Source organism: Dermacentor andersoni, chromosome 9 (genome assembly GCF_023375885.2).
Source record: "Dermacentor andersoni chromosome 9, qqDerAnde1_hic_scaffold, whole genome shotgun sequence".
In the NCBI taxonomy this organism is placed as follows: domain Eukaryota; kingdom Metazoa; phylum Arthropoda; class Arachnida; order Ixodida; family Ixodidae; genus Dermacentor; species Dermacentor andersoni.
The window spans coordinates 10,224,860-10,252,774 of record NC_092822.1 but is presented as its reverse complement, the minus strand read 5'-3'; the positions used below and the strand labels follow the sequence as shown (position 1 = coordinate 10,252,774).

Genomic DNA, 27,915 nt, shown 5'->3' with positions numbered 1-27,915 from the left:
GATTGCGGCGGCCGCCCGTTTCTTCTCGGAGGTCACGCAACAGCCATACAGCAGCTCTAGAAGTTGTTTTAACATCCGCTAGATGTCAATTGCTTCGCGCCGGAAACGGCTGGGTCACGTCTCACTTCCGTCCCATGGCGGAGCGGGCGGAGGGCGAGGAGTGAGCGATCTGTCAGAGGCAGTCGCGATGAGTTGTTGCAGACTGCAACAGCAGTGAGCTTTTATAGCTTGGCAGTACCTAGAGCTTGTTGCTCGCTAGGGCTTCAGCTGTGTATTTCTCCACCTGTGTGGAAGCAGCGAACTCTTCAGATGCGAAATTCTACAGTGGAACAAGCCGGGTGTCGCCGCCTTGAGTGATGGATTTGATGCCTCCGTGCTCGGGACATCACCGGTCACGTCAGGGTAAGATGCAACAGCCGCCCTTCCACGTTACATCCGTTCGCTGGCAAGCTGTGTATACTCGCGCTCGCTCGCTGAGTGCAGGTTGGTTGCGGAGCAGTAGTTTGGCTTTGCCGACGTTGCAGTCTCATCGACCACGTACGGCCAGTGCAGGAACGAGCCGTGGTGGCCGTCCGCTAAATCGATTTCGGACAGCTGTAGCTCGTCGTGTCGCCGTCCATCCTTCGCCATGCTCAGCTGCCGCCTCCTCCCGTAGCATTCGCGCCTCGTATTTCCTTTAGAGAATTGTTGGCTCAGCTGATGACTGCGCGATGCTAGCTTGGCGTACGGCCAGAATGTGTACTCGCCATCGGTTCCCCAACGCCCGCATCTGTCCAAACAGCGGTTGCACGATGCCTCGACGCTGGCTTCGACGTCGGCTTTTGCCCCAATCCCTGCACGTAAACAGAAGTCCCCGACTCTCTAATCATGGCATTCACTTTCTACAAAGGAAACAGGCGCGATAACGGAGTTCACGACTGCGCCTCTTCTCAAATGTAAGCTGTCGCAGATAGTGGCGCGGAGATTCTCGAAGATAGCGACTTCCAGGGATTATGTGTGCGCTGCGCGCTACTGTGCATGCGTCCTATCGCTTGTAGTGGTAGCTTCTCTTCTTAGGCTCCTGTCTGCCTTCAAGTCTGTGAAAGGTCGATTCTTCAGGTATTGTGTGCAGCCCCCGCTGCCGTTAGAAACAATTGTTACTTTGCATTCACAATTGCTGAGCTGCTGCTATAAATTCTTGCGGCTTCCAGTTGTCCACTGCTCGCATCGTGCACGAGTATTTGCGTACAACCTATTTGCAGTCAAACGATGCATCGAGGTGACCCTTTCACTACACTTGTTGCATTGTGGCGTCTTGTATTTCCAGCATTTATAGGTTTTCAGCAGCAGAAATGCTCTACTAAATAGCCCGAATTCAAATGCCACGACAAAATTGAAGAGAGAAGGCTGAAAGAAAGATAAAAATATCCCTTACAGACTTATAGTGTGTAGCCATTAACTCTGGTATATAGTGGTAGTAAACGCGATGGAAATTTGGTTTAATAATGTTTGACATGCCAAGGTAATTTGTGTTCCCCTTTTTTATATTTACAATTACAAAAATTGGGAATTAATGATAAAATCTGCAAGACAGTTAATTTTCTCAAACCTTGTGTGTGTTTCCTTTGTAGGTTATTTTCTCTATAATCACACATGAATATTTCTTGCATTGCTGTAAGTAATTTTATTGATAATTGCATGTTGGCTCTGCACTGTCAACTAGATTGGTTGATCGAAATTCACCGATTCATTATTTCATTGCAGTTAAGTTGGATGAGTGTAATTTAGCCAAAGTAACGTTTAGGGGACATAGGCAGTGTGTCTTGTTCATGGGCATCATTCTTTGTTTACATGGTCATTTAAAAGGAAAACTCAACAATTAAATTGCATGATGTGATAAAAGCTAAAGTACATGTAGTTGCAATGCCAAATATGCATAGAGCTTCTAGTTATTCACATGGCATGGGCTGTGCTTTCACATTGAATTGGGTGTGCATTAAAAGAAGCCCAGGTGGTTAGTCAGATTGTCTCATTACCAGATCATATTTTTGGCATGTAAAACCACAGATTTTCTTTTTCTGCTCTTGCATGAAGTGTAAATAGCCTCCAAGTCAGGTGGGCTGCAGTTTGTGACTGTGTTCTATGGAAGACTGCTTATGCATTCAAAGACATAACATTTCATTGCCCAAGAGCTTTAGGAGTGTCTGTGAATATTTGATATTTCAAATATGAATTGAATAGTTACTGCTATTTGGTTCAATAATTAAACTTATTCGATCCTTGGGGTAGGAAGACCAGTGCAAGTGGTGACTATTTCAAATGATGCTGCAGGAGTGCAGTTGTTTCTCGGAGGCACCAGTATCAGAGCCAACAAATGAGGCAGATAACGTCTGCTGGATGAATTCCAATCATTCAGTACGAATTCATCACATTAGACTGCTACAAATGTGTTGGCTTGATTTAAGCAAAGCGAATTATTACTTTCCAATCTCACCATGTTTGCATCCTTTTAAAGCAAGGTGTGTTGTTGTAGCATCATTGGCAGGCATTGCTACTATATATAAGGAAAGCAGTTGAACTGTCTGGCATGGCATCTGTGAACACCTATTTGCTGTTCACCAACACCAAGTTTCGCAGGACTCAATTGATGGGGTTCAGCATGGTGTGAAGACCTGAAAATGTTGGTTTCACATGTCATTGAATCACATTACCAGGTAGCCTGGGGTAATGTGACACACCCTGTGTAGTTAAACCTGGCTGGTATCAGCCGCATCAAATTGCCTGTGTTTACTGATGCTTCATATAATGTGTACATGGGATCAAGGGCACTGTGATGGCCTTTAGAACCACTGTCGCACATGGCTACTAGGTCGTGCCTTGAAGCCTCGGCATTCTTTAGACTGCAATAGGCCGTGCAAAAGAAATGAGCAGCAACCTTGAAACTTGGAACTGCTTCATCAATTTTAGCATGCTTTTTATTGAAAGTGGTTACAAATAACTAGACTTAATCTCGTTTAGCACTTTCTGTACCTTCTGTTCATCTACCAACACAGGACCCAGGAACCTCCCTTGGCTAGCAGGGCGGCAGCGGGCACGTGTGCGTCGTGGTCAGTGATGGCAGCTTCGGTGCATGCCTGCTGCCCAACACCGCTGCAGCCACGCGAGCGGCGACTCTCTGCGCAAGCTGAACTTGGTACTGGGGCACACCCACGGCCTCCCAGGCCACGCAGCCATGTAGCAGCCGAGCAGCAGACTCCTGGTGAGCAATCGAGACTGGCCACACACTTGTGCTTTTAATGGAGCACTGACATGAAATTTCAGATTTTTCATTATTTGTGTTAAGTGTAGATCCTCTACTCAAAGCCTTTCCAAGAATACCGGTAATCCTCAGGTGCCCTAAACAATTTACTAGACTTTCTCTACAAACCAGTTTGTTTCATTTCCCAGAAGATGTATGTGTTGTGATGAGGAAGGTGGCAGCAGAATATTGACATTTTGGCACTTGCTCCAACTATCTTGGTCGTCTGCTATGCTGCCACTGCTTGCACAGCCCGATGGCATGCGAGCTGAAGAGAGTGTGAAAACAGTGCAATATTCTGCCCCCACGTAACGACCACCTTTCACATACGCATGCACCTTCTGGGAGCCAAAACTGAAATTTCTGTATGATAACTAAGGCACACAAACCCAAGTTATTTGTCACAGGAAATTCAAAATACAAGCAAAATTAGTTACCTTGACTAGAATATTTGTAGCTCCGGATGCCACATTTCACTCTCCCATGATGTGAAACTGCAGCGTACAATAGCAGCAGGGTGTTGATGTTGCGCAGCAGAAGCCAGCGGTCCATGGTTGCTCAGCTTGTTGATGGCATAGCTACCCCCTCCACGATAGGGTGGTGCACAGTCCAGCTTCGGCGAGGTGGATGTTGCCACATCATGTGCTCAGCATGTTGATGCAGTGTTCCCATAGCTACAACATCTTGCTCGTGATTGTGTAATAATTAGGCAATTATTACTATGATCGTAAAACATGTTTCTTTTTTTTTTTTTCGCAGTACTCGCAATATTGTGCAAACATAAATCACACATTACCATTCTTACCAATGATCGTAGTGCCACACATCGGTGTCACGTTCATCGCACAAAGTACACGATATTGCTACATCATGGTGATGCTATTGGTTCCACCCAACAAGCTTTCTTGGGAGCGCTGCAGGGCCTGCAGCAAGTTATTGAGCTTTAGCTTGTCCATAAAGATAGTGCACCTTGCGGAATACCTAGTAACCGGAGACACGAACAGCAATAGCAACACTGGTTGCACCGTATTGTGGCGCATTGTTTAACCAGGGACACAGAGCTATTTTTGTAGTGACAACCATATCCTACTAAGCTCCTGGTGTAAAGTGTTGGCAGTGGCATAATCATTAACATGCATTGTTTTCTAACTGTTCTCTAGGCATGAACACTCATGCGGACAAAAACATTTGACATGTTGTGGGTGGATGAGGCGTTGCAAGATGTCTCTACCAATGTTGCTACTTCTGTCCACATCTTTGGTAACCCAATATGTTGCAAAGGGCAAGACATTTACAGACATGCTAAAACCTCGTAATGTTGCATACTTAGACAGCCAACTCTTATTTGAAGCTGTTAGTCTCTGCATTGGTGCAAAGTCAGACCAGCCTATATGTGCCTGCTCCCCCGTCAAAATCTGGCTTGCTACACTAGGTGGCACTTAAAGGGCCCTCACCAGGCCACACAGCAAACTTCGGTTATACACTGGAAGTTGTTGCATGTCCTATAGGGAGCGTTCTGCCGCAAAATTTTTTCAAATCGGCTCATTAATAGCCGAGATAGAAATATTTCAGTGCCGCGAACCCATGATATCAGAAGGCGAGCTCCACTGCCAAGCAAGACACTGTCTCCACTTTCCCTGTCTAGCCTCCGCAAGCGAAATTCCCTCCTTTACGTTCTCCCATACCGGACATTGAGGATCGCATGACGCATACCTCACGGGCCCCGCCTCTCTCTTGCGGCGCGGCGCCCTTCCGTAGACGGCAGTGCACACGAGCAGTTGCGATTATCTCATTTCACAGAGCGCATGATTTTGCTCGTGGTGGATGAGGACACCTGACTAGTGGTACAAGTCTGTGCTACATGAATACTGAGGCAGACACAAGCCGATTACAGAGCATGATCCCGTGCTGGAACGCAATAGAAAATGACAGTTTCAGTGTCTGCGCGCGCAACTGCACGACGTGGGAACAAGCAGACGATACGGAAGTACATCTCTCTTGCTGCTGTGAGAAGTAAAACAAAAACATGCAGACATTCGGTTTGTGTGTTTTATTATTTCTCTAAGCTTTAATTCGTCTATTCTAGTAACATATTACACAAATAACAGATGTTGCCCCGAATAATTCTTGAAGTCACGTGTCACCACGAGCAACGTCGCAACGTGAACACATCTACGTAGGCGCACTAGCACGTGTACGTCATTCTCCAGCTTGGAGCCTGGCGGCTGCAAGGACAAGAGAAAACGGCGTTCAGTTTGAACTTTCAGGTCTTTCCACAGCATGTAGCGATGTAATACTTCGCAGACACGATCGTTATCGCGCATTGTATGCTCTGCGCTTGTCAGCTCAAAGGGGCCAGACTTGGTGAGGGGCCCTTTAAGGTCAAGATACGAGACATATTTTCATAAGGTTGGATTCCTTTCAGCCTGAACTGAACAAAACAAGTGTGAAGGCTCAAGGAGCATTGGGATTTCAGAGCTGCCAGGGGGAGATTAATCTACAAAAGGTGTAGATAGGCAAGAGGAGGCTGAAGGATTGATGGAGAAGGGAGATCAAGTAGATATATGGCCGGAGCATGAAGGAAATTGAGAAATTTTTTTTTTTTATGACAAGATAGTTTCATTATCTAGTATATGGATAACGATGTTGCTCTTATGAGACAGGATGTATATGCCATAGCTCTGTAATGTGGTTCTGCAGCTGAAGCTGTGGTATCAGCCAATCATGAGCATGCCAGTGCACATGTTCTTACCTTGTATTTACCCGAGTGTAACTTATCGGCTCCATCTCAAGAGCCAAAGCATGTCGCATACCTTCTATTTAACTCCAAACTCCAAAGAGAGAGGTCTTCCCGCTTGTCTGTTTCACAGTGCACATGAAGAGACACAGTTGCAAACTCGTCCGATCCTCCATTCATCTTGTAAATTACTGTTGTGTTCTTTTCACTGTCCTCATCTATTTCACACTGTGTGTGAAGACAGGAAATTTTAATGACAGGAAAAGGGGATTAGGCAGAGACACGTTCATGTGATCAAAGCATGTGCTTGTTAATTACATATTGGGCCAACTTTTGGCTCATGGTAGTTAATCACTGACTATCAGACAAAACACTGTGCAGTAATAAGCTTGTAATGGCTCATTCTCAGGCTGCAATATCAACACAAGAAAAAATGATTAAATGAAAATAAAGTTTGGACCTTCGAACTCCTCTAGCCTTAACTGAGAAAAAAGGCTTAACAGTGAAATTTGTGGTGTCTGATAGCGTGTGCCACTAATGCCACGTTGCTCATTTTTCAATAGCAATGTACCAATTAGTTTGTGAATGAAGTAAAGAGGTCAAAAGAGTGCGGTGTGGCCTTCAGTTGCTATTTTTGGCACTTCGTAACTCAATTTCTCAAACGAGTCAATGCTGAGAAAGTTTGAAAAGAATAATCCAGCTGCCTAGGCTAGCTTAGCACTCCCTTTCAGGAAGTTCATTTGTATGTCTAGCTGCAAAATACTCCTTTGATGTAAACATTAAGAATACTGCTTGCATACTAGGGCTTTAAAAAAAATAGGCATGCAAGGGCTGTGGCAGTAAACTAATTGTGCTTTACAGGTGAACATTTGCTAGTGGTATCTTCATAGGAATGCTTTATCAATATACTACTAATCATAGGAACGTACTAGTATTGTGCACTAGGGCTTGAGAAGTAATAAGCAAGTAAAATTGATACCAAAGGCTCTGTGGCATATTTTTCCTGCAGCCAAACAAAGTGTTACAGGCTTAATTTTCTACCACGACGACCACATTCAGTGAGGGCAGAAAGCAAAACTACTTGTGGCATTAGATATAGGTGCATATTAAAGGACCTCAGATGGTCAAAGTTAATCTAGGCCCTTCAACCCCTCAGCGTCGCTCATATGTGAATGAACATGCTGAATGATCTGTAGTAAGCTTTGGAAGTAAACAAGAAAATGTTGCGATTGCATTGTAGTGCTTTGTAAGTAGCTGCTGAAATTTGATATCTGAAGGAGTAGCCCAGAGCAGCATAATTGAGTGCGAATACTAATTCCATTCATCATTTCGACCACCTTTCTTGTGATGACTGTGATCCGGTGCAGTTCTTTGTACGTGCAGAGGAAAATTCTTGATACCGCGGAGCTGTTGAATAGTGATGTGCTGTCGGTCAGTGTTTGCTGATACTTGTAGGGATGCCAGTTCACATTAGGAAAATATGGAAAGAAGAGTGAATGTTAATTGCAGGCTCTGTTTTTTGGAAGTAGCAACATTCACCCTCTCTTTCTTCAGTAGTCTCACCATCTGTTGTAGCTGTCGTTAGCTGGTACCACAAAGTGGGTTCCAAAATCGATGGATGTAGAACAAAAAAAAACAGAGAAAGTGATGAAGCTTGGAGATGTTTGCCTGACAGCATGCCTAGTCTGCCACTCCAAATGGGAATGATAAGAAGTATACTGGTATACACAAAGCACTTTAGACACCATACACGAAACATACTGCGGCATGTAACATGCAAGCTATTTAAAGTATCCGATTGAGACCAGTGTCCCTCAGAAAGAATCATCAACAGGGCAAGCTTGTGAGCTGTCGCAGCAAAGAAAAGTACAAATGATATGGAGACATACAGAAAGGGCAACAACCATGTGTCGTCATCCTGCCTTATGTCCCTGCCCTGTTCGCGCTATGCTTTTTTATGGGTGTAGAGGCTCACCTTTGTTGGTTAAGAGCTCAAGATTGGGCCAGTCAGTGCATTGAAGTACTGACTGCCAGTTGGTCTGTGAAAGAAATGTCGAGTGATTGAAAAAGTGAGGAGGACACTGGCAATGTGAGGGAACGGCACTTCAATCTTCAGAGTATATGAAACATTTGTCGAGTTGACTGCAATGACATTATTTTACATCGCGGCGCAGTTGTCACTAGAGCTGAGTGTGCTCAAGCCATGGCATTTTCAAAGGTGTTGCTACTCAATTGCAAGTGGACAGTCAGAATGCAAATTTCTCTTTGAGAAGCACGCATGAGCCTTGTGCATTGTTTTTGACAGTGAGGTATTTAGTCGTAAATGCACCAATGCATTTGTACTGCTTAGTAACTCGCCATGGTTTCATAATGGCTATGGCCTTGCGCTGTTAAACACAAGTTCACGGGCTCAAGTCACGGCTGCATTTTGACCGGGGCAAAACGCACAAGCACTCGTGTACCATGCATTGAGTGCACATTAAAAAAACCCACGTGGTCAAAATCAATCTGGAGTCCACCACTATAGCGTGCCTGGTAATCGGAACGTGGTTTGGACATGCGAAATTCCAGAATTAATTTTTTTTCTTTTCGTTTGCACTCCCTAGTAATGTTAAACGAAATAACACAGCATAGCTCTACCATCATTATTCTTGTCTACACTTAGAAGAGAATTTTCTGGCCTTAACTTATAAGTCTTGAGCAGGCGAATTGGTGATAAGCGATTGGTACCACGACCAGAACGCAGTTTTTCTTTGCACCAATCCGTGAAGGTAGTTTCAGGGTAAAAAAAAAAATGAGTATCGCATGTAATTGTACTTAATCCCACCGTTTTTCACGCGTAGAATCCAGGCGTCGGAGATGCATAGCCAGTGTCATCCGCAGTGTTCCAGCGTGAATACGATTAGCCGGTCGCAGCTGTCGCCGCAGAGGGGAGTCCCTGCGAGTTCTGCAAAAAAATACAATCGTCACGGCTAGTCACGGCCTCCGTTCTTTTGAGTTGCTGGACTCAAAAGAGTCGCGAATTCGGCGCGGGCAGCTGGATCCGCGCGCCGCGGTAGGGAGTTTTTTTTTTTTTTTTTTTTTTTTTTTTTATCTCTCTGTCTGTCTCTTCTTTTTGTTCCATTGTTGTTATAAGCGAGTGAGGAGGCTCCGGCGCGCGCGTTGTGGCGCTTCTGCGCTGCGCTCGCGTTTGCTCGCTTCACGGCACGCGATTGGCGCGCCGGCAGTAGACACGCTGGCTCTCGCTCCTCATTGTGCAAATGGCGTAGTGGCGGTGCCATGGTTTTTATTTTTTTTATTATTATTATTATTTTTTTAACCCGTATCTCTGCCTCGCTTGACGTTTCCCGGAGTGCCGACAAGCGTCCGGCAACGCACTGTTTCCTCTCTCTCTTCGGGGCTGGCGGGAGCGCTGGACCGGAGCGAAGCGACGGCTGCGTCGCTCGCTTCATCTCGTACGCCTTCTATCTGCTAGAACGGCACATGTTGAGGCGAGAAAAGAATAATGGGGAAAGAGGGGAAGCTACAGAGAAACAAAAGGGGGGAGTCGTAAAACAGCGAAAGATGAGTGTGTGCATTGTGCGCTGCAAAAGAAAAGTTCTTCGCTTTCTGTCCTGCGAGCAATCGTGCAATAGAGATCAACGAGTTCGGTAACGGCTTGCTTTTCTTTCCCTTTTTTGAAGGGGGGAGGGAAATGCCGATTATATAGGCGTACTACACTCACCAGTCACGGCAAATAAGCCCTTGTAGTATCGGAATGGGCCGGGGGAAAAAAAAAAGCGTCTGAGCACGGAACGCGTAACCTTTTACACCTGTCTAATGGAGCTCCGGCGCGATAGTACCGCGTCTTTTTGCGTGCGTCGAGCGCGCCGGCTAGGCGCACATATATGTCGATCGTCTGCCGTCGTACATTGCGAACTAGGCCGCGCGGCGTCCTTTAGGAACGAAGCTAACGAGGCGTGCCTTAGGCCGTCCTGTGCGCTTTTGCGCCGCACAGAACGGACCAGAAAAGCATTCGTGCTGCCGGGGGCTGCGAACGCACACAGATCTTAACGTCGGGAGGACGCCGCGAAGCGTCCCTACCCGAGCTCCGGCGTTACGAGGCGCGGCACGCGAGGTAGGCGTGAAAGCCTCGACCACCGTGACCGTAGGCGAGGCAGCCTTCATTCACTCTGCTTTTCACGAAAGCTCCGTGCATAGGGCCTCCAGATGCCACCGAACTTGGTGTGCTACAATTATGTAGTCCTCATTTCGTCTTGCATTCGCCGCACTGTCCAGCACCAGCGCCGCTTCCACTGTAGTAGTACACTATAATAGCAAATGCAGATGTGGCATAGGATAGTGCGAGACGTTGTGCACACTGCCTTGCGTAAGAAGCATCAGAAATGTAGTGCTTATTATTTTGTTTCATAGAGCATACATCTGTTATGCGCGATTTCAAAGCAATTCATAGGCTCAGAAACATATCTACCTAAGCGGCCAAATGCACACCATCATTTCTATACTCAGTGGAAAGCTAGCAGTTTAGTGCAAGCTCTGTGCACGACTGTCTGTGCCTGCATGCCCCAGAACATAGCCTGAGAGGCTCCTTCCCCTCCACTGGGATGTCGCAGAAATGAGTGATCTGCACATCTACACAAATTCTCTTTGAGCTAGACAGTGGTGCATTTGCTTCTGCATTCCTTGGCTCAAGAATGCAGCCTATGGCTGTTGTGCTATATACAGAGCTATTTAGGTCCTTCTGTGCCTTGGCTATTTAAACCCTTGAGAGCTGTTTGCGTGAACAGTTTCTGTAAAAACGGCCAGGGATGAGCTCAGCTTGTGAGCAGTGCTTTGCATTTTCTTGCAACTGGATGAGTCTAGTTTTGTCTCGGTGCTTAGTCGTGCTTTTGACAGATGGCAGCACACAGTCCATGGGACAGTGCAAGCAGATGCGAATTTCTTTCTGAGGAGGTAAAATATCTTGGCAACTGAAGTCTCTCAAAATAACCTGGCCATTCTTGATAAGAACTTGGGAGAGTAGCATGGCATGGAGGAGGGTTAAAGTACCACACCACAGAAAAATAAAAGCAACTTCACTGAAAAAAGAAATGTCTTTTCAAATATTAAATTTAAAATTTAAATATTAAAATTCTTGCTGCCATGTGTCTGCACTACATACAGATTCAGCACAGTATTTCTCAATATACTGAGGGGCTAAATGGCTTTCTCTTTTTTCATTGTGTTCTTGCATTGTGGTTGCTGTTCTTGCTCTGATCAGCCACTGCTAGCCTTGAGCTTAATGTCACTCAATGCAAAGAGCTTGATGTTTGCCATGGTCGCCACAGGCGAGCAGCGACGTAGTGCAGTGGAACGCCTGGAGGAGACTAAGGCACAGTACGTCAAGTCGGAACGAGTGCTGGACAGTCGTCAGGGGCTGCGCAGCCGTCGTTCCGAGGGCGCCACATTCGAGCCACCCTTGCTGGCGCGGTCGCCCTCAGCCTACGAACTTGTTGAGCGGCTCAGGGCCTCTCCGCCAGCGGCTCTGCTTGCACGAGCACCCTCCCTGAAGCTCCGGCGAGCCCCGTCTCCGCCCATGCGTGCGCGTGCCTTGTCCGAGACGCAGGCGAGGCGGCTGCTTCGTCCAACTAGGTGAGAGAGTCAAGACCTGGCAAACAAACCTCTGTGATGGCAAATATTCAAAGCATGAAAAAAAGACGAAAACATGATATAGAAGACGATACGAGGACTGATTCTGAACTGAAAGTATTAAGAACATCTTTTTTCACACTTTGAACATTCATCACAAATGGAAACAGACTTTCCTAACGTGCTGTACTAACGCAGTTTGAAGCTTCTGTGAAACTATACTTTTTTTCATACTTAGCAGGCAGCGCTGCGGAAGCTATAGAAGTAATGCAGCCATAGAAGTCTCGCTCCATGCGTTACACAGTCCAGTTTGTGATATGCAATACTTTCTATATAACTATTTCATATATGTATTAGTACAACTACAACTTGTCTATGTAAGTTTGCCTCAAACGACAAATTCTTTGTGCACATTTGTGCCTTCAGCATACAACATATTATGTTTTCATCACAAGAGACAGTGGTGCACCGTGGCTTCTGTGTTCGCCGAAACATTCCACTCTGCTCCTTGAGTGGTAATTACATTCAGATCTGCAATGCCTTCCATGTACTAATTACATCATGTTTTATGACTGAAAGGTATGAGGCAATGGGCCTTATAACGTAAAACTATTCCAATATGCTTTTATACCAATTTCCTGATGTCAAATTCGCGTAACCAACAACGCAAGCATCGGGCAGTCACCCACAGGGTTATCTGAACAGACCAATCAAACACTCTTCTCGTTCATAGGAGATCACTTTTGTTTGCTTGAAAAATTACTAATGTTGCCTACACTGAGCGGCTTGTCTTATCTAATTGGTTGACAAGAGGTGAGGAGCACACTCAAGTGGAGAGGGATTCGATGAGGCCGAGCCACTTCACTGAAAATCGATAACCAGATGAACCAGAGGTATTTGCAATTGGTCCACTTTCCCTTACTTAGCTTGCAGTGGCTGGTCAAAAATCGCCGCGGCATGCAATGGAAGCTTAAGAATGGCGCTAAAAAGGATCCTCAGTAAAGAATAGTTGGCAGAACAAGATAGTAAACATGCCAAAAGTGCTGGAAAAGGTTACAAAGCCATGCAAAAAAATTTATATGCAAATTAACCCATCCTCTCCGGCAGGTGCGACTAGCCAGTGCCTAAGCGATCGGCGGCAGCCATCTTTTATTCCTTTCGGAATGGGGGCAGCCTGTGGTTATTCAGAAGAAAATTCAGTTTTGTGTGTCATATTAATGCATCTTTAACGCGCACATGTCACTTTGACGCGGTGAGTTTTTGCAGTTTTCTGACATCGTGTGACAGGCAGGTGAAGTGGGTGCATCCCGCAAACTTTTGACCAATAGCCAAGGGCTAATTGCGAAAAGGTGTCGAATCAGAAATAACTATTTTTCTTTTGTTCGGTCCAATCATGCAGAATCTGTGTACACACGTCCCATCAGATGGGGACCTATCGCGGTTTTCGTGATGTCGCATGACCAACAGGTGAAGTGGAGGCGGTCAAAAAAAGTTTGACCAATCACGGAGGGCTTATTACAGAATTGGAATAGAAAAGTTTGGAATAGTTTTACATTATAGCACCCAATGTTACATCAAATTGCATGAATCAGTATATCATCCTTCTCACATGTGATGCCCTATTTTTGGTTTGTGGCAAGAGAAATCTAGCCGTAAATTAAACCGTGTGTATGCTGAATTCCCAGTCCTTCCTCAATATGATGAAGTTGATAAAATCGGAATTTGCTTTGTTACAACAAAATTTTGCTGTATTGAAATTAGACTTTTTATGCAAACGAGCACAGTTGTGATACATTCTTGTTAGTACACAGAAGGGGCTGCAAAATTTTCCGAATTATCAGGCAGCTGGAAAAGGTAAACTTGAATGAGAAAAACATTCATTTTGTTGAATTTAAGAGTCGGCGACGAAAGATATGGTTTCATTCTGTGTCAACGATATCTTCGCATCAGCACTACAAAGAAAAGCCAGCCACGCTTTCATGTCCACTTCCGCCCCTGTGGCTGATAGTGTAGCCCACACTTGGACGATGCTCTGGTGAAAAGCAGTGAGGAGCAAATGCTTAGTCTGCCTCTGGCTTCAATGCCTCTCTAAAACTCTGCTTACACAACCTCCAGTACTAAATGAGGGGGGAAGACAGCACACATGATGACATGCCAACTCTTTGCACATCTGGCATGTTACCTCTAAAATGGGGCATGCAAGTGATGTATGCTCTCAGCCGCACTGGCGCTCGTGCGCCACCACGGCCACACAAGAAAAGGAGACCACTCTTGTGTTCTAGTGCTGTTCGCATTTACAGAAGCTGGCTTCTTGGCAGCAGTGGTGCCTTTCTAAGTTTATAACCCTAATCTGCCAATTATCCTGGCTAAATTTTGCTCTTAGGTTCTTTCCATGTCGGCAGGTTACCAAGCTGGCCATCATCGAAATATGTTGGAAACAAAGTCAAGGCTAAGTTCAGCCTATAGTGGGCCGTACGAAATATACTGCTCGCCTTGTCCCCTGCAACTTGAGAGAACCCTTGCACACAGTGTTAATGTTAACTCATATTCGATAAACTCTATACACATGAATTGCATTGATGGAAGTCCTGCGTAATTTATTAAATCACTTTAAATGGCAAAGAAGAAAGTTAGTGTTGTTTATCGTTTTTTTTTTTCTCTTTTTAGAGCGCTGTAGGCATTCTGTAAGAGGATGCACAGTGTAGAGCTTGTCAATTCATAGGGGCTGGGGATTGCTCCCTGTGGTTATGTCGTGGATTTCAATAGCATGTGTTCGAGGCTAAATTATTGTTTATGAATGAAGAATGATCGCATTGCACCTAAAAGTATACAAAGGCGCTCTCTATGAGCTTTTGGGACAAGCAGGCAAGATATCCAAAAATAGTACCATGAAATGCATAAGTGATAGACATGAAGTTGAAAATGGCAACTATGGCCTTCATTCTTTCTGCAAATGAATTTTTTTTCTCCCAACAAGGAAATGCAAGTTGTTTTCAGAGTGCTTTAGCAGTGTAAACCGATTCAGTGAAACTCTTCCGTCCTTTCAGCTAGGGGAACGATAGTGCCGGCACTGGCTAGTACAGAGCAAGGCACTATTATCTGATGGAGACTGAGCATTCTGTTCTGCGGTGGCAATATGGCACCAGTACTGTTTTCTTCTGTGACACAGATATTAAGCAGCCAAAGTCGACAGCTGCTGCCTCTGGTGCAGCACCCTGCACTGCTGCTACACTGCATTGCACATCAAGATGCTACTGAGTTCAGTGGCAATTTGAGTAGTGATGGTTTGCGTATATCCGAAATTCCAAATGTGAATCAAATGGCCCATGTTATTTGACTCATATTCACTTTGAGAATTTGATGTTTTTGGTACATTTATGGCCGAATGTCATCAGCATATTTAGGTTGGTTGCATTAAAGAGAACTCTCCTAATGCATATTCAGTTCCCCCTCTTTCTTCATCAGCTGGATCTGTTTATGCCTGTCATAACTCATTGCTCCTTCCAATCCACTGCTGCCCCCAGCTGCATTTTTCCTCCAGAACTCATTCTGGCATACTTGTCCTGTGTCAGGCTACCTGTCCTGTGCGTTATATGGCCTACTATGGAATATCAGCTTATCCACACTCCTTATCCATGCCGCTGTCATCTTCTCAACCTCTCGACATTACTCCTATCATATGCATTCCATTACTTATTGCATAGTGCTGAGCTTCCTCTGATGTTCCCTTTTTGTCTTCCCAAGTATCAGCCCCCATAAGTTAGTACTGACACAATGCAGCAACCCTATACTCTTTTTGATGGCCAGGCATACGAGATGGGAATGATCACTACTGACCAGCAAGGGATGCTGCTAAAGCCAACATTTCAACAAGTGGACTTGTCTTCTTAGGGGCAACTACTGCTACTGCTCTCGCGTTTATTAAAAACGCGAGAGGCTGACTCGATGAGGCTGAACCTCGGCCTCCTCTTTTCTCTACAAGCTCCCATTCTTTATTATAGCACGTCTTTCTCTACAGCGTTTATATAGCTCACTCTTCCACACCTTCAATGAGGAAGGAGTATTAGAGCCTAAAAGAGCTTTGCAGAGCAACTTAAAATATTCATCGTTTATCCACTTAAATGAGAAATACTCATTCTCACAACCACTGGTCTGGGGAATTACCTATGCTTCAGGAGTCATTGTTGCTGTGTAGAAACAGACCGGTTTTTAGCCTTGTGTGAACCAGTAGATCATTGCACAGTATCTTACAATCAACGAGACTAGGGTATTTCTTCCTCAGGCTCCTTGCAGATTGATTACCTCAATACATGTAAAATAGTATTGTTTTCTTCATGCACATCAGCCTAGCAAACTGACAACTTGAAAGGTGAGAACAGTCACTGAATAGTCAAGTAAAGTAAGTCCAGCAGATGTACCGGCTGGACCACTCGAATTGGCCAGCCATCTTAAAGTGACATGGTGTATATAGTTAGTTATTCATTGTTACCTTATTAAACCTCTGGTGGTGTTACATGCTCTGCACATCGCTAGTCTTCCCCAGTTCCTCATTCATTCGACTAAAATATCAAGTCGCTTTCTGAGGGTTCTTATTGGTCCGAGTGGTCAAGCAGCAGAGATGTCTCATTTGCTTGAGACATCTCTATAAGTGAGAGGATATTTTAGATAAACTAACTAGGAACTGGGCGAGATTTGTGGCATTTATAGTGGATAAAACCACTGGATGTCTAATAAAGTAGCAGAACCAATAACAAAAGGAGGTAAACATGTTCAGGGACAACAATTGATCGTGCGAGTGCTAGATCCACAGCTGTGTAGCATTGGTGTGGTCGGCACAGGATAATATTATGGGAGAGTGCAGTGGAAGAATTGTATGCCCAGCTTTGAACTATTTGTGTGATCGCTATGGTGACGAGACAAACATTGAGGGAAAAATATTTGTTTCAGGACCGACCAAGATGTACAGCACCAGCTAAGGCGACTCATTGCTGGTGATACTCCGCCATCCCTTACTCAGTCATCCGGCCTGGCTGTGGTTCACAAGAGCCTGCCAGATCTCTCACCATCCCGAACACGGCGTGCTAGCACAGAGCTTCGAACAGCCGGTGATCTGTACGGTGAGCAGTCTCCGGTTTACAGCAGAGACCGCTACTATCGCAAGCCCCGACCTTCATCGGAAACTGTCGTGGGCCGGAGCCTTTCATTCCGGCCCCTCGACCTGCCGAGCCGAAACTGCGGTCTCAGAGCAGAGGCAGCTGCCTCTTCCAGGCGACCTGTGCTACGTTCCAAGTCCGATGTGGCACACCGCAGCCAACCGGATTTGGGGACGGGAGCCCGGGATACGCAGCGGTCACTCCCCGATCGCTTCTTCGACACCCTGGGCTTGGACGCAAGCACGTGGCACAGCGTCCTCTCACCATCATCAGGGTCAGGCTCATCGCGCTACTTTGACAGCATCAGTTCTGCAGACTCATTGGGCCGGTCCTGTAGTCTGGCCGGCAGTGACTCGTCTTCAGTGGGCGGTGGCTGCGGTGGGGTCGAAGGCTGTGCGGGCCTGCGCAACCGAGACCTCATTGACCACGGTCCGGCCGAGACGTCCATCGTGGAGAAGAATGCCAGGGTGATCAAGTGGCTTTTCAATTGTCGTAGGGCGACCATTGGCTCCTGACCACAGTCGCCAAAGATTCAAGCTAGCGTTTGTCCGAGGGTCATGCAAGCAGTGTCGTATAGTTTTCCTGCAGTGTGGTTGTAAGGAAGTGGTCATGAGCAGTTGCAAAGGGAGAGGTTGCCCCAGATTTTATGGGTTGCTTTTCTACTGTTTTCAATTGTCTGGTCTAGCTTTTATTGTGGTATTGCACAAACAGTTTTTGCCTTCACGTTTTAAGATGAGGTTATGTATAATGTGGATGATTTGCACAGCAAGTCTCCACTGGCTTGTCCAATAGATAGAAAGTGCTTCTAGTGTAACACTGTTAGACAAGATGGGGTATGCTGTAATTGTCCACCTATAGGACTGTTTGTTTTGGTCACTGCTGATTAACGGAGCAGTACAAGCAAGGAGGGGGCGCCTGCCTTGTTGCTCGTATCCTAGCCCAGCCAATGAGTGCTTCAGCAGCAGGCGAAATGGACAGTACTCTAGGTGAACACTTTCAGAACCCCCTTCACCGCCTAAGAATCTTGTGGATCTAGAACATGAATATATCTTCTTTCCCTATTAACGCAAGAAACTTTTTTATTGCTTACACGAAGCACAAAACAATGTATTTTCGTATTTTAATGATAACCATGCACGTTTATAGCTTTAGTCATGATATCAATAGAAATTCCAGTCACATAGAGTGAAGTTAGGCATTTGTATATTAGTCATCAATACACTACTGATTCTGATCTCGCTACGTCATGCCGAAATCAACCCACCGAAATTGTACAGTTTCAAACATGTACTTTGTAACACCAATTCAGTTTGCTTCATTTGGGAGAACACTCGTATCAAAAAAACATCAGCGCACAAGCCAGGCTGAAACCTCAGCGACACAATCGCCCTCCACCCACCTATCTACTGTCCGATCATATTCTCTATGCTGTACATTTTTCTGTCCCTTAAATAAGTAAAAGAAGTTAAAGTTTTTGATGGCAAGTTTTGAGGACTGTTCTTAATATAACAGGTTCCTTGTTGCTGGACAGCACCACTCTCGAACACCATGTTCTTTTTTTTATTATAATTTATTATAATTTTTTAACTTGAGTTCTTAGGGTTGATGCCTAATGTTACTTCCATTGGCTCCGACTGCCTGCTTTGTTCTTTGAAATGGAAGCCAATTTTATTTGGTTTTGCAGTATAGGTAGTTCTGGGCTCTTGTCACACTCTCCTATGTTTTCCCAAATTGTCTTCTGTTGTGCACATTGTCTCTCGGAAGAAGAGACTGTGAACAGATGAAACAAAAAATACTGAAAAACCACACAAGATTAGCTTGTCTTAAGCTTTTCTCTTTCACTTGTTCAAACTCCCCTTCAATATGCAAGTGTGCTAACTCGTCCAATCTTTCATCGTTTTGTTGCCTGTTCCGCTTTGTTCTCAACAGCCTACTCTTCATATTTTACATTGTAGAGCTCCTGATGCCTTTAGTTCACACACACCGTATTTTTACTCTCATAATGCTTTTTTTTTACCACAAATATGTGAATTTGGGAAGTGCATTTATTACAAAAGGCTATGTTTTTCGCAAGCATATGAGCACGCTAATATGCGACAACAGAGATCTGTGAACAGGGTTTCTCGAACCAGTTTACAAAATAATTGGTGTTGAAGAACTCAAACCAATTATACTCACATTTTTATGAATGAATGAATATACATTACACATTAGCTGTACGCAAGAATTGAAAATAGTCTGTGCTTGTTACAATGGACCCGCATATAACAGACTTTCGGCTATAACTGACAATAATTCAACCTTAGTTTGGTCTGCCTATTTTGTTAATGCAATGAAGTTCGATTTTAATGGACCGCACTACAATGAACTATCGGCTACAGCGGACGAAATTAGCAGCTATTTTTGTCAAAATCGGGCGTATAAAACAGACTTTTACCATGTCGACACGGGCTGACAACTGACCTGCGAGAGTCAACGATTGCAGCTCAATATCTTGCACGCACGCGAGGTAGGGAGAAAGGCGCCATCTTTTGCATGTGAGGCACAGGGGGGTGCGAGGGAAAGAGGGGGGGTTCTACTCCGGTGGCTGCTGTTAACGGCGCGGCCACGGGGTCACCGTATCTTCTAAGCCATCTGCGATGTGAACAAAGTGTGCGCCCGGTGCCGGTAGCTCTGTATGTGCCGTGCTTTCGACATTTAGTTCACATTGAAATGAGACAGCACGAAGGTCAATTTGATCGCTGCTGCTCCCGCGCTTTTTTGAAAGTCCGAAGGGGGAGGAGGTGGCTTTTGTGTGGCACTGAGCCGTGCTTCCTCAAGGGCTGCAGAAGTAAGCGCCAATCTTTCCTTTTCACAGCGAACCACTTCTCTCTCTCTCTCTCATGTCGCCATACCTAGAACTTAAGTTTATCTGGTTTCCTGTGTCTATAGCAGTAGCGTTCCATTGCCTCCGATCGCCCAACATCAGACAGCCATGGCCAGACACCTTGCTGTGGCTCATCTACCCTGTCTTAACAAGTGTTGCTTGCCGAGGAGAGCCCATCCTAACTAAAAGTCTCTGCAGTTTTCAGAATAAATGGATGTCAGGAGGCACAACACTTTGAAATCTCTCAGAGCTGCTGGCCTTCGTTTTACTGTGAACAACGGATGCAATAAGTTTCACAAAGGCTTCTAAGCAGGATTAATGACATGGATGTGATCCATCGTAGAGTATCCTTTCCTGAAGCCAGCGTACTCCCTTAGTTGACTGAAGTCCAATGTTGCCCTTATTCTATTGGAGATTATTTCGGTAAATATTTTATATAATACTGGGAGTAAGCTAATGGGCCTAATTTTTCAGTTCTTTAACATCGCCCTTTTTGTGGATGAGTATAATGTTTGCATTCTTCCATATATGTATGTATGTATGCATGTATGCATGCATGTATGTGCACACACACACACACACACAAGAGAGAGAGAGGAGGGGAAGGAGTGGTAGTTGTCGGTATCCTACAGCAGGCGCATAGACAGCGTCAGTGACCAAACACCATGTGTAATGGTCACCATTCTTTCAGAATAAAGGCATTGGTATTACTTGCATGCTAAGCCATTATGCTACCAACGTGATGGCAATATTGTAAACGTGCATCATTGAGACAAGCAGCAAAAAAAAAAAAATTATACCCTGCAAATGATGTCATAGTGCTACCACCTAGGTCCTGTTTGTCAGGTTACCACAGTGCTCAGTGCAGTATAATTTATATGGCCTGTTACAGCTAACACATCACGAAATACCACACAACTACTTATTGGGACAGATGATTGCTTGCAATGGCAAACACGTGGATAGTGATCTTTATGTGAGGGAGGGAAGAGTTTTTTTTATTACTTATAGTAAGCGGGAATTCATTATGTGAGGAAATATGGTAGTGCAATCAAACAGCCAGGTTTGCTTGCCTACTTCGCTATTTTGCCCCAGTGAATTGCAGCACTGACCATTGTTCACTCAGGCAGAAATAGTGAACTGGAGAGCTAGCGCTTATCAGTTCCTCAGGGTGTTATCAAGGAAGCAGCAACAGTATATAATGCAGTCAATTGTGCAGTGAGCTCACGAACACAAAGCATGTGTCTGAATTTTCCTTTGTCAAGTCTAGAAGTTCCCGCTTTTACAGCAGACAGCGTGCAGTTAGCAACATTGCTTTCTTCCCATGAACTCTGTGCATCGACATTGCTTCCGTTGGCACCCACAGCAAGCACACCTTAAACCTGTGAGCTGTGCGCTTATGTTTTTTAACAGTTCACTGTACAGTACTTATATTCATTGCTTTCAAGGGACACGAAAAGCCAGAATGTTTAGGCAAGGACGGCTGAAGTAGAACAAGAGTAATGGCAGATCACTAGAAGAGAGGTTCGGCCTGTAGTGGAATTAAAATAGGCTGATAATGATGAAAGGGAAAAGTTTTGTCAAGATAAAAGGGTAATTGGTGGTCTAAAATGACAAACGCATTATTGTTGCCTTTAATGGAGCTTCGGTAAATCAGAAGGTGATGTAAATACAGGTGAGGCTAAATGTCACCACTTTAAAGACAGCTATGTCCATTTAAGCAGCCAAGTTTCAAGCAACACTAACTATCCTGGATGCACTTTGTTAAGAGCTAGCAAAAAAGCAAATTTCATTGTATTTGGACATCAGTTTGCCGAATTTAGTTTTACTGCAGAGCTCTATTGGAGCCTTTTGAGACCAATTGGTAGGTCCTGTTAATCAGTGTGGCACCCTGTGGTTGATTCGCCAAGGACGGCAACACCCAGCAGAGCATGACCTCCAAAATTGCCAGTGCAGCACAAGGACAGTGCCCTACATTGGCAAATTAATGGTGTAGTGCTTCCCCCTGCTTTTTAGAGCAGTCCAAATTGAAGGAAGATCCACCGCGAGGTTGCAAACTCCTCTCGGCAATGTTCATATTCCCGTGAGGGTGCAGTGCAGAAACTCGTGTACCAAGGTTTGTGTGCATCTGAAAGAGGCACTGAAATGCTTTTAGAACGCAATAAGAAAAAGTTTCCAGTCTGTAGACAGTCCCACCGCAGATATGCGAGCCAAATTTCTTCCACTGCATGCCGCAGAGAACCTACAGTCTCCGATAATGTCACCTGCTCTCTCCTAACAAGACTAAACTTACAGGAAGATGGAGGCTTGAAGTGATGAGCAGTAGTTGAACGAGGTGTGTCGCTGGAGCCAACCGACTAAGGGACTGTGTTTGTTGGGACAGCGACTGTTGCTGCCCTGACAAAGACAAGTCCCTTTGTTGAAATGCTGGCTTCAGTGACATCCCTTGTTCAACCACTGCTCATCGCTGCACACCTGTGCATCTGTCTGACCCATCCTGTCGCCGCCCCTTTATTACTGCGACATCTTTGTTAGATGCCAAATTGCAGAGTTAATATATTACATTGTGGGAGCGGAAAAAAAAAAAGGGAGGGGGGAGGAGCAACGTGCAGGGCATTGCTATTAGCACCATTTCAGTTGAAACTGATGAGTTGAGCGGGGAGTGGGGAAAGTAAACATTTCACTCATTATCATATCTCCTTTCATATTAGGTCCTTTTCAAAAAATGCATTCGGAAATGTTTCCTGAAAGTAGTGCATTGATTCCAGCTTGGTGCTAAGGTTTTACAAATAGATGTTCCCAGTTGGCTCAGATTAATTCAGAGCCCTCCATTGTGCCTCCTGTATTAGCCACTATGTTGCCTTAGGACATTGAAAAACCATAATTAAATTGAGAAAGAGACATATTGCCTTCAAATGCGATATTCTTTTTTCAGCAACTATGTCACCTCTTGGGCACATGACCAACGCTGAGAAGTCTTCAGAAGTGTGATCCGTTGCTCTCGCTATACAACTTCATATTTGCCTTTGGTGTGCCTTTGTAACTATAGGCTGTGCATCAACACGACATGGCATAAAAAATTGGTCACCATGTTTGCTTTCATGTTGGGATTGTGCACCTTCGATAGTGGCAGCCCCGTGTTATGTTTCCTATGTGCACCAAAGGAATGTTTGGGACAGACCATCTTTCATAGCCACACTGCAGGAAAGGTCACTGTGAGAGTTCGTTTTGTAAACGCTGTCTAGTCAGGCGCCCGGGCCCATATGCAATGGCTGCTCTCAGTGTCTCCTCCGTAGGTATGTGGGCAGCTTTTCCTACACTACGTACACCGGTGCTAGTAAACAAAGATAGCATTTTTTGGGGTCTCAGTGTATTTCTCGAATTCTTTCTTGTCTATGTCACGCACTCTTCAGGTGTTTAACATGTAGTTTTATGAGGACACTGAAATCTTCTTTATAGCCAAGAATGGCTTTTAGCCATGGCATAGCTATGTCCACTTGTGGCACTTTCTCAGAGTTTTTTTTTTTTTCTCAAGTGCTTTATTTATGTGCACGTATTGATCATTTTATGTATAAAGCTGCAAGCATGTGTAGAATTTTTGTGCATCAAGTCAGCATCGTGCTGTCCAACATTTGTCAGTGCCAGTTAACCGGATTTAACTTAGTATATCGCAGCCACTGTTAAAAAGAATCAGTTTATGCATTATCAAAAATTGTGTCAACTCTGGGCCACACAATACTAGTATATGCAACATGGCTTGATGGCACAAAGATTGTTCCACGTGCTTGAGGCTTTAGTCTTTGTCAGGGGCCTTTTTGTTGCTTGGTACTCTAGCTTATGACTGCACTACATTAGTCAAGATAGAAAAGAGATGGTCGCTGACAAGAGAGAAAGGAGTTACGTCGAGCTTTTACAAGATGTTCTGCTGTGGCTTTTTTACTTTTGGAGCCAGTGAGAGCGTCAAAAGAGAGATGAAAATGAAAGGTATATCATTGATTTGGAAATGTTATATAGCAATTAATTTCAGGGTCCTGTCCAAGAGCTTGATCTGTGCACTGTGACTGATTAGGCTTTACGCCGTCTCTGTAAGGCACACCCGGGCACTTCAGCCCTATAGTCTGGGAGAATTGTTATAGCCTATACAGGATGCGCTGGCGCATGTCTGATACACCTTGTTAATTTGCTTTGTTTTCTTTTGTACTTGCCTATATCTTTTATAAAAGTATTGAGCAGATTATTATTATAGTATCATTTTCTATGTATAGAAATCTGGTCGTCTAGAATGAACTCTTACTCTATATGCATGCATTCAGTACTTTTTGTTTGTGTGTTTGCACCCTTTCTCTTTGTTCATTGTGGGCAGTTTGCGTTGTGTGTGTGATGAAAGTGGCAAGGGACAAATAATTAGTGTTTTGCCCTTTATCATCAAATGCTGCGCTACGCAGGACAAGGACTAACGTACAGCAGTCGCACCTTGGCTGCGCAGAACAAGTATGCGAGAAAAAATAAGTCCAAAGTTTCTTCGAAGAGGCATCGACTTGATGCATGGCAGAAGGGAAACGAATAGTGCAGGGCCCATAGTGCGGTGTTGGTGGTGGCGTCAGTGCACTGTCTACAGTGCATTGTCCTATTTGTGGTCCTGTACCCCACAACTTTTGACGACGGCATGTGCTCTCGTGCCCCGGCAAAATTTTTTCCCACTGAAGCTGGACACTTGTCATGTCATTCTCTTCACCATCAGCCATCCCCACCTAGTGTGTGCACACAGCCGGCTTGCACAGCAACTGCTGTGCAAATGTTGCAAACCCGCTGATGCCTTGTTCCAACGCCCAGGTTTAGGCAGAAGTTGCCTAAGTGGGGTTGCAAGGCACTGCTTGGTTTAACAATCATGGAGGCCCTAGAATGTGTGGCTGCCGTCACTTTCTGACAGCCCATGCATCCACGCTTCTAGTCTGAAATGAGTGGGCTTATCCACTTCCATTGCTTCAGCCCACAATGCTGCACTCCTTCGGAATTGTGTCCTCAGGGATTGGAATCAAAATTCAACCCCAGGTCAGCCATAGGATAACAAGCTTTCGAACTGTGCACACGCATGCGCCACTCTTATTGCTCACAGATTTGTCCTAAGGACCCAATGCTCACAGCCAGGTGAACTAGTTTGGCAAGTAGCGCTTCTGTAGGCTGACACATGCTCGTCACTCCCTTTGGCCATTGTGCATTATGCCTGATCTGCACAGGATGGTGTTCCATGTCAACAAGCCATTTTTGTAGGAATTTCTTGTGGCGAGAAACAGTCGCTGCAGAGATTCACTTGTACCATTACTGTCCACAGAAATAGTTTATTCTTACTTATCTTGAGATATGGGATCAGTTGTGAAAATGAATAATCACAGCAGTTGTAAACCAGAACACCGGGATTATGACAGGGTCCACAATGGAGAGCAAATTTGCATAGACTGAAAACAAATTCTGCCCTCGTTCCCCACAATTTCAAGAGTCCAAGGAGCTCTTTACATTCCAGTCACGTAGCCAAACAACAGCTCTAATGTGGCCACCTGCGCTGTGGCTTCTAAATTTTTTACAAAGGCTGTATTACATTGGAGGAACCATGTTAGCAGTGCAAATCTGCTTTCAGGTATCACTGTTTCAAACTGTGGAACAAGTGTCAAGCAATTCAGCAGCCCTTAAATGCTCACCATGTGGATTGTCTATGGTTTCCTTGTGCGTGATGTAATGTGTGCTGCTGAATCGTGAAACCTGAAATAACTGAATCGCAAATGTTGTCAATTGTGTAGACTCACATAGAGCAAAGGAAGCACATACCACAGTTCATCTTTCTGTGGTAGAATGCATGCCAGTTGCTTCATGAAGCAAAGCATCCTGAAGCAGTATTCTCAGGCAAGATAGTTTCACTTTGGCAAGGCCCAGCACTAGGCATGTCCTCGTATACGGTTGAGTGTTTCTGGCACTGTGCCAAACTCGCCATCTTCGCACAGTGCCCAAGAGCGCTGTCAGCCATATATGCATCCAGTTCAGAGTCTCAGGTCGCGGGATTGAATCCTGGCCACGGCGGCCGCATTTCGATGGGGGCGAAATGCGAAAACACCTGTGTACTTAGATTTAGGTGCACGTTAAAGATCCCCAGGTGGTCGAAATTTCCGGAGTCCTCCACTGCGGCGTGCCTCATAATCAGAAAGTGGTTTTGGCAAGTAAAATCCCATAATTAAAAAAAAAAGTTCGAGTCTCACCAAAGTGAAACTATCTCTGAAAATGATCGCCGAGAATACCGCCCCTGTTGTAAACCTTCCATGATCTGCTAGCTGTCAGTGATAGTTGTTGCATCAGTGCTCCTAGTTTCATAATAGATGCCTTATCTCTTAAGCTGCTCAAATTGACTGTCAGTTATCTTCATCTTTCTTTTTTCTTCTTGTGGGAGTCATCCAGAGATATTAATAACCTGTGAAACCATAACCATCCAGTGCAGATCATAGCCCACCGCCATTTTTGTATTGGACTTCATGAAGGTTTATCATAGCTGTAGGTCAGCGATATAGTATCAGTGTTGTCAGAGTCAGCCTAGCGAGCAGATTCAAGGCTGTGACTCCTTGACAAGTCTCAAGTAGTGCTTTATGCCCTGCCTCCATTTGTAAGCACGTTTGGGATATTGCAAAGTTAATACTCTACACTATTGGAAGTTTTACATATTCCAAGCAGCATTGTCATTGCTCATGCATGTAGTGCTCCCTCTGTGGTTTCCACCTATTGGTAAGACTTGTACATGCATGAGGATGCTGTGACCTTTTGGCAACACATCTTCAATTCTGCATGCCAAGCTTACACCTCAGATTCAAAAGCACCAAAGAAATTCGTCTGGTTTAAGGTATATTGGGCAAATTTGAAGATGGCTGTTCTAAAAGTTTTGTTAATATGCACAGAGTGTTAAGAGAGTGCATGAGGATGTCTTGCTAGCTTATGGCTCAAGTAGTAGGATCCTGTTGAAGTGCCATTGCCTTCAATATGTGTTGTCAGGCAAGCTGACTAAATTACTAGTCTTCCGAATAAATAGCATTCAAAATATTATATTTGTTATGTCAGAAATATTTCTCTGGATTGAGGCAGAGTGTCTCTTTTTGGCAATGAATATTGAGAAATTCAAAATTTCATCTTCTTGTATTGATGAATGTGTGCTTATGGCACTGAAGTGCAAAGAAATGTGCTAAATATTTTCCAGAAACCTTAATTAGCACCTGAAGGCCTGTGGTATTGTCAAGGAGTGGATGCTGAAGATGACGATCGTAGCACAGCATGCCGGGAAGGGTGTAAAATTTTTAACAGTGTAGGGCCCAGACACAAGCCAAGATGTCCAGACAGCTGTCCTGAGCACCCCTTTTGGTGCATGTGGCAGCACAGAGTCGGAGAGGCTTTGCTCAAGTGCTTTCCAAATGGGGACATGGCATTTGACTTTTATGATGGTGGATGGAACTGTTTCTCTTTGTGTGAGGTGATTCTGTGTTTTGTAACTGCAGATGAGAGAGAAACAATATGGCAACGACATTTATCCTAGCCACACTGCTGGTGAAGCCAGTGTCCATCGAATTGCTGCCCAATCTTTTTTTTTTTTCAGGGTGGCAGAGAATGTCTATCACAGCTTGTTTGTACTCTTGAGTAGCGATTATTCTTGAATAAAATTAGTGAATAATTTACAGCTAGCATTGTGTGTTGTGTGTGTGTGCGTGTGGGAGAGGGGGGATATGCGAGCTGGCCTTTATGCCAATACGTATACGATGCGTGCTGGCGATAGCCGAGACAGGCTCTGTTACCACTGTCCACCTGTTTTCGTTTTGAATGTCACAAGTACTGCCGCACACGAAACGTCTGTGCTTTGTTGCGCGCAAGGTCAACAGAGACCGCCGTAATCGCGACGCGTTGCAGTATTAAACCACCTAAGCCCCATCTGCCTTTAAGTCTTTTACCAAGACATTTGTTGTGAAGTTGGACAATTGTTTCGCTACCAACGAGAGGCCCTAAACCGAATTTTATAATGTTCTTCTTGGACAGCCCCGCCATCCAGCGACCGACTGACAGGAGGCGCGGGCGATCTGTTGTTGAAGTGGCAGTTGGTAAAACTGGAGAACTCAACATTGCGCAATGCTACCAATACCAATGAAAGAAAGTTGCATTGTGAACTTTATGGACGAGAACGCGTAGATGTGAAGTTTATTTGCATTTTCGCCTTGCTGCTTGCTCGCGTCAC

The 27,915-nt window shown here is 44.8% G+C and overlaps 1 protein-coding gene and 1 long non-coding RNA gene across 5 annotated transcripts in view; one reads left to right on the top strand and one right to left on the bottom strand.

Moving 5' to 3' along the window:
- On the top strand, window positions 1–27,370 carry LOC126527016 (uncharacterized). Of its 2 annotated transcripts, XM_055068521.2 has the most exons (5): window positions 1–402; window positions 3,033–3,238; window positions 11,342–11,645; window positions 16,590–17,262; window positions 22,597–27,370. In XM_055068521.2, the coding sequence occupies exons 2-5, from the start codon at window positions 3,094–3,096 to the stop codon at window positions 22,621–22,623; spliced, it is 1,149 nt and encodes a 382-aa protein (XP_054924496.1). In that variant the 5' UTR covers window positions 1–402; window positions 3,033–3,093; the 3' UTR covers window positions 22,624–27,370. The 2 variants fall into 2 exon arrangements, with proteins under 2 accessions (XP_054924496.1, XP_050030688.1); XM_050174731.3 differs by having other exon boundaries at window positions 5–402; window positions 16,590–27,370.
- Window positions 4,015–27,915, bottom strand: part of LOC129383759 (uncharacterized) — a 38,061-nt gene continuing 14,160 nt past the window's right edge. The window contains exons 1-3 of one of the 3 annotated variants that reach the window (XR_008611627.2): window positions 8,842–10,261; window positions 7,990–8,053; window positions 4,015–6,242 (exon numbers count right to left, since the gene is read on the bottom strand). This is a non-coding gene — a long non-coding RNA (uncharacterized lncRNA). Of the gene's footprint in view, window positions 6,243–7,989; window positions 10,262–27,915 lie in introns of those variants that run through there. The other 2 variants (XR_008611628.2, XR_011890256.1) reach the window with 2 other exon arrangements.